This window comes from Bactrocera neohumeralis, chromosome 4, assembly GCF_024586455.1.
Source record: "Bactrocera neohumeralis isolate Rockhampton chromosome 4, APGP_CSIRO_Bneo_wtdbg2-racon-allhic-juicebox.fasta_v2, whole genome shotgun sequence".
Classification (NCBI taxonomy): Eukaryota; Metazoa; Arthropoda; class Insecta; order Diptera; family Tephritidae; genus Bactrocera; species Bactrocera neohumeralis.
Window position 1 is genome coordinate 63374291 of NC_065921.1, and position 11566 is coordinate 63385856.

Consider the following 11566-nt stretch of genomic DNA (forward strand, 5'->3'; position numbering starts at 1 on the left):
CCCTTAAGCTATTTAATTATTTCAAATTGTTTGAAGGTAAGAAATACATACATATATACCAGTTTAGCAGTTTTTTGGGTGTTTATTGAAAGATGTTACTAAATTCAAATATATTTAAAACTTGATAGTACTGCCGTTTTGCTTAGACTTTTAGCGTAAAAAAGAAAACAAGTTTTAACTCTGTAGCAATTTTATTATAAATTTCATCAATTGCTAAAATACATACTAACATTTTTGCTAATGCATGAGTAAATAAGACTATTTATTTTAGCCCAAATTAACTTATCGCTTTTAGTTTGTTTTCAAGTCGTAATTTTAAAATGACCATTATTTTCAAATGAGATACCAATTCTTTATGTATATATGTATAAAACAAGTGGAAATTAATTTTTGTAAATACGTATTTTTATTAGTTTATCGTAATTTTTGTATACAATTCCATAAATATTAATATTGTATGGTTTCTGCAGTCAGTATGCAGAACTTCAAATATTTCATATTACATATGTATATAGTATATATTGTTGAGTTTACGATTCGTACATTAATTTTTTTTTAATAAAGTACACTTTGAAGGATAAAACATACACAAAGCAAGTAATAATATTGTAAATACGTAAAGGTTAAAGTTAGACAAAAAATTATTTATCGAATTAAAAAATATTTACCACTATACAATCTTTAAGCGCGACAACGTTTTTTTTTCGTTTTTCAATTAATGTTAATAACCAAAAGAATACATATGAGGATAGAATTCATGGAACACAGCAGCTATGATAAATATGGAATTATTTCAATTTCTAACGACACATAACTCATTTGTAGACTCTTGCTATAGTTTTTGTAACTTAACGCAGATAAACCTGTAAATCAGCAGCCGATTGTACAAGCACCTTTAGACCTGGCATAAAGCCAGCACATTGTGAAAAGTCGGAGCCGAATGCAATTTGGGTATGCGTTTGCAAGGCATTGGCATAATCACCCACTTGCACGAACTGTACGATTTGATTAAGAGCTGCGATTGTAGCAGAGTGAAGCTAAGAAAGTGAAAAAATTAAACTTAATTTTAAAATCTGATAAAAGCATTATTTTTACATACTCTGCCATCACGTAAACAGTCATAAAGATTCTCCAAACGTTTGGTAACATCTACAAATTTACGTTTGGTGCGCTGGAAAAGTAATAATTTACCATTTATTATACAAAAGAAGCATAGAAACTGAATCATTAAGGTATTAATAAAAAAACGCTTTTATTATCTGAAAACTTATAATGTGCTCAACTCACCGGATCGGCCGATACAGACAAGCATTGATTCTTTAACTCTTCCAACACCGTTTGTAGATAAATGTATTCCTCTGGTAGTGGCGGTTTCTCTTTTACGGGTTCCGGTTGTCGTTGCACTGGCGCCGGCTGCTCAGTGTAGCCCACATTTTGTGACTGCGCAATCCATGCCTGTTGCTGCGATATGGCTGATGTTTGGAAGTTGAGTTGTGGTGGAAATTGCTGTGTTGGCAAATTATTATTTTGCGGCAATGCAGGATTATAGTAGGCAACTGGGTCATTGGGTTGTAAGTTAGTTGGGATATTGCTGTTGGCGGTTGGTGGTGGTGGCATACCGGGATTCTTAAAATAAATATACATGAAACAAGTAATTTAAAAATATCAAACATCTTTATTATATAGTTACCTGATACTGCGTATAAGGATCCGCATAACCATTTTGATTTTGATTCGGATCAACGCCAAATAAGGGATGAGTTATGGGCGCCGATGTTGGTGCAGGCTCCGGTTTTTTGGGCTGTTGGAAGGAAAGACAGTGATTTTAATGGGACAGTTTTAGGATATATGGTGTTAATTACTAAAAAAAAAAGCATAAAAACAACACGAAATTTAATATTGTAATTGATATTTGGTTAAAGGTGGGAAAACGAACATCAGAAATATTATTGGAAATAAATTCGTTATTTAGCAGGACAGCAAGGCAACTGGTTTCATGGCAATAATGAATTGTTTTTGAACTTTTTTTTGTTGAATCACACAATCAAAAAGGTTATTAACCTTGAGGAAAAGCAAAAAAAAAGTGACAAATATTTGCTAAACTATCAACCACAAACAAAAGGCATTCCATATATACGATTAAATGCGAACCGGGAACTGAACAGTATGCTCTAGCTCATGTGTCATAGCAATGGAAATGCAAAAATTTAAACTTTTCGGAATGCGCTTAATACCTGCCAGAAATTTTGTGTGTACAAGGCTCTTGAGTGCGAATCATTTGCACAAAATTGTTCAAAACTAAATTGTGTAGGTGGTTTCAAAAGCATTTTTGTATCATCCTTTTCGTGATTTATGATTTTCTGCCAGCGGCGGGTGCCTGCGTGGCGTGCAGACATATCATTGCTACGATTTTGCAATATCTAAGCGAGAGAATTTTATCAGCAAAATTAAAACATAGTTTTTCGTATGTTAAAGCAACATTTAAACAATAATAATTTGAGCGCTGCTAACTAGTACACACATATGTTCAGGTAAAAAATCAATTAATCTTACTGCACGTGTTGACTTCAATGCTGGCGGATCATTCCAGCCGGGTGGTGGTGTGCGGCTGCGCGGTAAACTATGTGTTGGTGGTGGTGGTGGTTGTTGCTGTTGATTGCTAATATCTGATGTCAGACCACCAGCGTAGTTGTTGCTGCCAGTTAAGCCATACGGCGCAGCTGCACCACCCATATTAAATGGTGCAGCCGGTTGCAACAGACTTGGTTGAGCTGATGTTGGTACTAACGGTGCACTAAATTGACCTGCATTAAATGTAGGTATTGCAGCTGGAACTGGAGCTGGTGCTGTGACCTGTGGTTGATAACCACCACCGTAGCTACCCATGGGACCGGCGGAAGCCACCGACGGATCTAACACATACTTGGAGCGTGAGTGTAAATTTGCGCCACTACCACCTTGTGAACTGGCGTTGCTGGCTGGACGTGGTGGTTGTGTGTTCAATGCATCGTTTGTGATATGTCCGGGGACGGCTAGTGGCGGTTTGGCTGTTACTGCTGTCGATGGCGTGGGTGCAATCGGATTAAATAGTGTGGGTTGTTGCGATATAGCGGTGCCCCCGGCAGGTGTTGGCAAAGCCGATGTGTTCCAATTGCCTGCCTGATTACTTGTGAATTGGCTTGTGCCGCCATAACCAGAGTGTGTTTGCGGCAATCCATGCGAAAAAGAGCCGCGTTGAACAGGTGCTTGTTGTGGCTGTCGGCTATATATGTTTTGCGGTTGTGGTTGCTGTTGATATGCTAGACGTCCAGTGGCAGCCGCATTCGTTGATCTATAATTAACCGTATTATATATGCGTTCGCGCAGCTCCACCAGTTCGCCATTTTGTTCATCATCGCCCGTACCCAAAGCATAAATATATGCTAAAGCAGCTGTGAGCGCACCCTGCGCCACCAACAGACCACCATACTCGGTAATAAAGTCCGCAAATCTTCCATTTAGATCCAAAGCAATTCCTTGTTGTTCCAAAGATTTGCTCATCAACATTACAATTTCGGCTAATTCCTGTAACTCGGTCGTATTCGGTTTATAATTATTATTCTGGTGCTCCAATGCTTTCATTTGATGCCAAGCGGATACTAATTTATCAATACTACCAGCACAGACATAACATAACATAGCATTACGTATGAAATCGATATTTTGCGCACGCTCCTCCAGTAGGCGATCACCCAGACGTTCGCAAATGTCAACCACTTTACGATCGCTATGCTTTAGGGCTGCGACTAAAGCTTCCTTCCATGATTCGACAGTGCAACGATTGATAAAATCTAACCAATTACGTGTCACCAGCGCACTTATCACATTGGATAACTCGTTTTGTTGCTGCTGCAAGTAGCGATTGTGAATTTTAGTAAGGAAATCAATGCCCGCAGTGGAGGCGACAATTAGCGCCTCTGCAATGCGTTGCGATTCAAGGCAAAGCTCGGCAGCAGCTTCCAGATTACCAGTGAGAATTGCTTCAGTGATCAGACTATCAGGATCTATATAATATATGAAAATAGAATGATTTAAAGAGCAGTTGCATAAAAATGAAATATTTTATACAGTTATAGAAAACAAAGTAATTCATATAAACATGTTGATTTTACAAACTTACGTTCTCCTTTGGGTATGTCGAATTGTTTTGCTGCATTTACCTTCTGCAGTTGTTGTTGCTTCTGAGTGACCGCAATGCCGTCGAATATTGCATTGTTATCCACTGGTTGCTGTAAATTATGCAAATATTTTATTATTGTTATGTTTACTTTTTATACGAAAATTACACAGTTACAATAAGCACATACGTAGCACAAAAATAAAGTAGCTATGCTTTTCAATTTACACACAACATCGAGAAATATATTTGTACATACATATATAGAGTAGCGATATGCGAAGATGTTAAAAATCTTCAATGATCACGAGCTTTGTTAAAACAAAATAATTTTTGGAAGTAAAATCGGCCTAAATTAAAATTTAAAAAATAGAAGAGGTTAACTTTTGTTGCACCAAAGGTATTATACGGAAGACACGTCTCCAGTGTTTTAGATGTGCGTGCGCTCCGAGGTCCTAACATCGACTCGGACCACTATCTTGTTGCAGCCAAGATTCGCACCCGCCTCTGTGCAGCAAAAAACGCACGCCAACAAACACAAGGAAGGTTCCACGTCGAAAAGCTGCAATCACAACAGACTGCCGAACGATTTTTCTACTCGGCTTGCACTCCTGCTCTCTGAGAGCACTCATCAACAACTCGGTATAAGGGAACTGTGGGACGGCATTTCAAACTCCTTACGTACAGCTGCATCCGAAACCCTTGGTTTTCGGAAAGTGCAAAAGAACAACTGGTACGACGAGGAGTGCCGCGCCGCAGCGGAGAGAAAACAGGCTGCCTACCTCGCAACGTTACGATTGACCACAACACGTGCGGGATGGGATAGATACCGAGAATTGAAGAGGGAAGCGAGACGCATCTGCAGACAGAAAAAGAAAGAGGCCGAAATGCGTGAGTATGAAGAGCTTGATAAGCTGGCCGACAGGGGTAATGCTCGAAAATTCTACGAAAAGATGCGGCGGCTTACAGAAGGTTTCAAGACCGGAGCATACTCTTGTAGAACCCCCAAAGGTGATCTAGTGACCGATGCCCAGAGCATACTTAAATTATGGAGGGAACACTTCTCCAGCCTGCTGAATGGCAGAGAATGCACAACGCCAGGAGAAGGCGAACCCGATTCCCCAATCGATGACGATGGAGCAGACGTCCCATTGCCCGACCATGAAGAAGTTCGAATAGCAATTACCCGCCTGAAGAACAACAAAGCGGCGGGGGCCGATGGATTACCGGCCGAGTTATTCAAACACGGCGGCGAAGAACTGATAAGGAGCATGCATCAGCTTCTTTGTAAAATATGGTCGGACGAAAGCATGCCCAACGATTGGAATTTAAGTGTGCTATGCCCAATCCATAAAAAAGGAGACCCCACAATCTGCGCCAACTACCGTGGGATTAGCCTCCTCAACATCGCATATAAGGTTCTATCGAGCGTATTGTGTGAAAGATTAAAGCCCACCGTCAACAAACTGATTGGACCTTATCAGTGTGGCTTTAGACCTGGAAAATCAACAACCGACCAGATATTCACCATGCGCCAAATCTTGGAAAAGACCCGTGAAAGGAGAATCGACACACACCACCTCTTCGTCGATTTCAAAGCTGCTTTCGACAGCACGAAAAGGAGCTGCCTCTATGCCGCGATGTCTGAATTTGGTATCCCCGCAAAACTAATACGGCTGTGTAAACTGACGCTGAGCAACACGAAGAGCTCCGTCAGAATCGGGAAGGACCTCTCCGAGCCGTTCGATACCAAACGAGGTTTCAGACAAGGCGATTCCCTATCGTGTGACTTTTTCAACCTGCTTCTGGAGAAAATAGTTCGAGCTGCAGAACTTAGTAGAGAAGGTACCATCTTTTATAAGAGTGTACAGCTGCTGGCGTATGCTGATGATATTGATATCATCGGCCTTAACACCCGCGCCGTTAGTTCTGCTTTCTCCAGACTAGACAAGGAAGCAAAACAAATGGGTCTGGCAGTGAACGAGGGCAAGACGAAATATCTCCTGTCATCAAACAAACAGTCGTCGCACTCGCGACTTGGCACTCACGTCACTGTTGACAGTCATAACTTTGAAGTTGTAGATAATTTCGTCTATTTAGGAACCAGTATTAACACCACCAACAATGTCAGCCTGGAAATCCAACGCAGGATTGCTCTTGCCAACAGGTGCTACTTCGGACTGAGTAGGCAATTGAAAAGTAAAGTCCTCTCTCGACGAACAAAAGCCAAACTTTATAAGTCGCTCATAATTCCCGTCCTGCTATATGGTGCAGAGGCTTGGACGATGTCAACAACTGATGAGTCGACGTTGCGAGTTTTCGAGAGAAAAGTTCTGCGAAAGATTTATGGTCCTTTGCGCGTTGGCCACGGCGAATATCGCATTCGATGGAACGATGAGCTGTACGAGATATACGACGACATTGACATAGTTCAGCGAATTAAAAGACAGCGGCTACGCTGGCTAGGTCATGTTGTCCGAATGGACGAAAACACTCCAGCTCTGAAAGTATTCGACCCGCCGGGGGAAGCAGAGGAAGAGGAAGACCTCCACTCCGTTGGAAGGACCAAGTGGAGAAGGACCTGGCTACGCTTGGAATATCCAATTGGCGCCACGTAGCGAAAAGGAGAAACGACTGGCGCGCTGTTGTTAACTCGGCTATAATCGCGTAAGCGGTGTCTACGCCAATTAAGAAGAAGAAAGGTATTATACCTTTCCTAAATAAAAAAGCGTTCATACAAAAACTAAATTTTTATCAGTCAGTTTTTATAGCAGCTACATATATGCTATAGTGATCAGATCTGAAAAATTTATTCGGAGATTACAGCATTGCTTTGAAGATATCTCGTCGCATAAAAAAGTTTTCCATACATACATACATACAATACAATAACTTGACCTTAATCGTTCAGTTGATTGCAACTATCTGCTATAGTGGACCTATATCGGCGGTTCCGACAAATGATATCTGAAAAACTGGAGGACCAGTTCGCATATATACAGGGCGACAGACGGACATGAGTAAACCGACTCAGCTCATCACGCTGATCATTTATATATACATATATGTATATACTTATAGTGCCTTAAGACATTTCCTTCTGCGTGCTAAAAAATTCGTGACAAACATAATATAGTCTGTTCAGAGTATAACAGAAAATTATAAAAAAAAAGTCTTTGGATAAAAGTAATTATAATAAAAAAAATTTAAGTAAAACAATTTTATAACCAAAACAATTATTTCGTAACAAATTTGAAATTTAGGTGTATTTTTACTTAAATAAAGTTAGTTAGTTCATTTGGCTATAAATTAACTTTATAAACTAAGAAATTAACGAGTTTTAGTTCACACATTTAACACAATCGCCTACTAAAGTAATATAGAACCTTACCGATATGTCGGTACTGCCATCAGTACTTTGATCACACTCAACTTCCGATGAATCGCTCTAAGCAAACAAATGATTTGCAAAGTAATGAAAGCGAGTTCGTATGAGAAAATGAAATACAAAAACCAATTTATTTTAATAATTAGACAGTGAAATGCAAAAAACAATTTAGTTGAAATATATATAAACTAAATGAATTTTTCAATGAAACAAAAAATTGTAATTGCACTTTTATGTCTCTTAAACTATTTATGGTTTTGCATAAAAAAATATGTGTGTGTATGTGTGTATAAGTAAAAAAAAACTATTATATATATAAGTATAAGTATATAAAGACTACTATATTATAAACACATTGCTATCACATTAACTACGAAAAAGTAGCAGTGTGCGTTGCTCTGGCGTGCAACAGATCAAACTTAACAAACGCACCATAGCATAATAATAGTACTCCAACTAACGGCGGCAGCTGAATAGTAGATAAGAAAAACTGAGGGTGAATCTTGCGCTAACAACTATTTCATTTCTTTTAAGATTCCTTATCACATTTGGAACATAATGTATATTTTGAACAGATCGGCAACACAATGAATGTATTATTTTTCTCGTATTAAAAGTATAAAAAAAGAAAAAAAAAAAATGAGGAAAACTGATAAAATTTATTTTTTTGTTCACTTTACTTGAAAAAAAGTATTAACAACCTTTTTAAGTTTAATAAAATTTTTGGCAAGTTTTTAATGTACTATAAAAATTATTTACACTTACATGCGAGAGATTTGCTAACCGATTCGTTACGTGATCCACTTCATTTTGTTGCGCCTCATCTTCTTTTACAAATTTAGCAAATTTAACATCTATATCTTGTTTGTTGAAGCCTACGAAATATAAATTCGATATTTTAGGGCTATCATAAACTTTATTTCATCATTACCAAGCAAATTCAACATTTCCTCTTTTGGGTTAAGTTCGAAGTTCGCCTTAATGAAATACCATAAATAACGTCCATTTTGATCCGACATTTGATCGGCCCGTTCACGGCAATAATCAACGTAATTTGCTTCAGTGAGAGAACGCTCAAGGGCGTTAGCGCGCTCTACCAACTCCGGTTCAGTGACCACTTGCGAGACTTGCACCTGTTTCGATTGGCTATTAAAGTGCACTAACTTACCGCCGAACTGTAAAAGAAAGTTACATGGATAATTTTTAGATTCCACAAGCGCAATTTATAATATTATATATACCCCAAATGCAACGCTGCAAGGGCGTTTAATCCATTTTGGTGCACGTTTCAAGTCATGATACACTATCTGCGTTGATTGTTGTGGTATGGGCGCCTGCGCTATTTGATCCATTCCGGGGAAAGAGTCCGCTATTTTATTAGATGTTTGCACTTGTTGTTGTGTGCCGCCAAAAAGTGAATAAATCGACACGTTGCCGTCAAGACTGGAACTAGCGACCAGCGCTGGATTACGCGGACACCATTGCACATCCGAATACCAGGTAGCTGTTGCAGCTACTTCTGATAATATTTCGCCTTCGGGTATATTGGTGTTAGGATTCCAGCAATAGATATGGTTGTCTTTGCCACAGGATACCATTAGATCGATATCACGTGGACACCAGGACATACCAAGTACACCACGCTGATGAATTTGCATTGTCTTCGCTGGCGCAGTGGCGTAACGCAAATCCCACAATTGCACAACAGGCGCTTGGTCATCTTCTGAAGCAAGCCAAACTTGTGTAGCTACATCCGGATGCCATTGAATGGCATGCCAGCGAACGCGCGATTGTGTGTCGGAGAGCTTAATGATTTGCTCGCTTTTACGTAAATCCCAGATAACACAACGTGAACTGAAAACTGAGGCCAATATATGTTGCACTTGTCTATTCCAAGCGACATTTTGTACATCTTCAAGTGGCTGTGTTTTAGTGCCTGGATTCATATGCGTGGTGGTGTTGTTAAGATCCCAAATAAATATTTCCGACTCAGAGGCGCATGAGGCAAGCAAATTGGTTTGAAATGGGTTAACATCAAGTCCACTAACCGGTCCGGTATGTTTATCTTGTCGTGCAATAAGACCTTCTTCATTGGCTAGCATTTTAGCAGCAGAGTAAATCATGACGTGACCACCTTCACAACCGCCTACAATTAAACCATTGGGATGAGCGCCATCGTAACCAGTAGGACTCCAAATAACTTTCTGGAACCTTGAAGATTAAATAATAGTTACATATAAATTTACATTTGATTTATTATTGTTATATACCTGTACTGGCTGGGTAGACTTGCTTTTAATTCCAAGTCGTAACTTGGATCACTGAAATTCGTGGAATATATTTCCAAAGTTGGGTTTACGTTCGAATCGAGTTGTTGTGCAGCACTACCCGCGGCCAGATAAATGGGATGTTGAGGCAGCGGTGACCACGCAATATTTACCGTCTTCTGCAACTCTTTAACTTTCATATCGAAGTGTGCTTATAACGTTATAATTATTAAAAAAAAAATTATATAAACAAATAAGCACCAACGAAAAATCTGCAAATATTCGTAAAAAAAATTGTTAATGCCACTAGTTACTGGAAATGGGTCAGCTGTTAATTATTATTATTTTGATTATTTATTTAATAAGCGACACAAGCATTCGGATACAAATGTCAAAATTCGATATACATATGTATGTACGAAAGTGGCCGATTTTGTACGTTTTCAATAAAAACGTTGAACAAAAAAAGTCTCCTTTATAAAATTGAAATAAAGCAAAATGTTATAACTTGTCCTCGACACTTTTAACAGTGCTTTCAAATAAAAGCAAAGGTATGATAGAGGAACACCCAGCAATTGCAATGTACCAATCGAAATTGTCGCCGTCATCACTTTTTCTAGCTGTCGTCCATGTACATACATACTTATGTATCTACATTCCAAGTTGTTTTTTATGATTTTCACTGCATTTGATTGATTTTCATTTTAGCTTGTTAAAAGCAACTTACAACTTTTTTATCTGAAGTTACTTTGGCACAATTTAATTGAAAATTAAACTGTTACAAAATACTTTGCACTTGATTAAACAAAAAATTTCGTTCGCTGATGACGAGAACTGATAGATCTGAATTCAGAAATTCTTGACGGTATCTGCTTCTTCTTTGTCGGCAAATTTGACAGTACTTTTTCCAGAGAAATCAGAGAACGTATAAATATACGTTCTCTGAGAAATGTGTATAATGGACGGTAGATGGCGCTAGTTTTAGTTAAAATGTCGTACGACAACTTTTAATAATTAGCTGATATCTAATTTATTCATGCTTTACATTTTTGCATTGAAAATTTGCCAAAGCATTTGTTTCAAGGAAAAAAGTATATCCGAACCACAACTGTATAAATATTATATTAGGTGTATAAAACACATTGTTGTGATTAATTCACCGTTTTCAATATGTTACCACTATTAGGGTATTTTTTCGTTTGCGTCCAAATTTTGTAATTCGCAACATCTTTTTCGTAATGTACTGACTATAAATACATTGGAATAATTTTTTAAAATTGTGTACTTAGAAAGGAGAGCTAGTTAGCACTCCCCTAGACAAGGATGGAAACACATAAATGACCGGAATAGGCACAGACAAGTTCCGGTCGCAAATTTTTTATTTAGAAATGCCATAATATACCCGAAAATACAAATGACTGATCATAAAAAGCCAGATACTTTTCCATGAAATTTTGAATCAATAAAGCAGTAGTAACTTAGATAACTACATTTGTTTCATTTACCACCCAAATATGGAATTTTAACTGGATTTTTATTTTGTTTAGTTTTATATTATTTATTTGTTATGATATACATATGTATGTTTCTTTAAAACTAAAATAAGTCATTACAATGAATTAACAAGATATTTTGATTGAATACAAACATGAAATTGGTTGGTATGGGTCAGTGTCATGTAAATATACATATATTAAAAAAATTAATAGTTAGAGACGTATCTTACTTTGATTACGAGTGTCACTTTTAGTTTTT

General features: G+C 38.0%; 1 protein-coding gene and 1 non-coding gene across 3 annotated transcripts; one reads left to right on the plus strand and one right to left on the minus strand.

The window, feature by feature from the left end:
• Positions 1-383: 383 nt before the first annotated feature.
• On the minus strand, positions 384-10677 carry LOC126756418 (protein transport protein Sec31A). Of its 2 annotated transcripts, XM_050469480.1 has the most exons (12): positions 10539-10677; positions 9815-10083; positions 8786-9755; positions 8476-8719; positions 8310-8419; positions 7548-7604; positions 4160-4268; positions 2554-4043; positions 1691-1801; positions 1288-1626; positions 1100-1171; positions 384-1037 (listed from the first exon to the last, which is right to left on the minus strand). In XM_050469480.1, exons 2-12 carry the CDS (start codon positions 10009-10011, stop codon positions 849-851), a joined length of 3888 nt encoding a protein of 1295 aa, XP_050325437.1. In that variant the 5' UTR covers positions 10012-10083; positions 10539-10677; the 3' UTR covers positions 384-848. The 2 variants fall into 2 exon arrangements, with proteins under 2 accessions (XP_050325437.1, XP_050325438.1); XM_050469481.1 differs by lacking the exon at positions 7548-7604.
• A 413-nt stretch (positions 10678-11090) lies between these two features.
• LOC126757703 (U6atac minor spliceosomal RNA) lies at positions 11091-11190 on the plus strand. The gene has a single exon (XR_007666781.1). It is a non-coding gene; the product is annotated as a U6atac minor spliceosomal RNA (small nuclear RNA).
• The last annotated feature ends 376 nt before the right edge of the window (positions 11191-11566 follow it).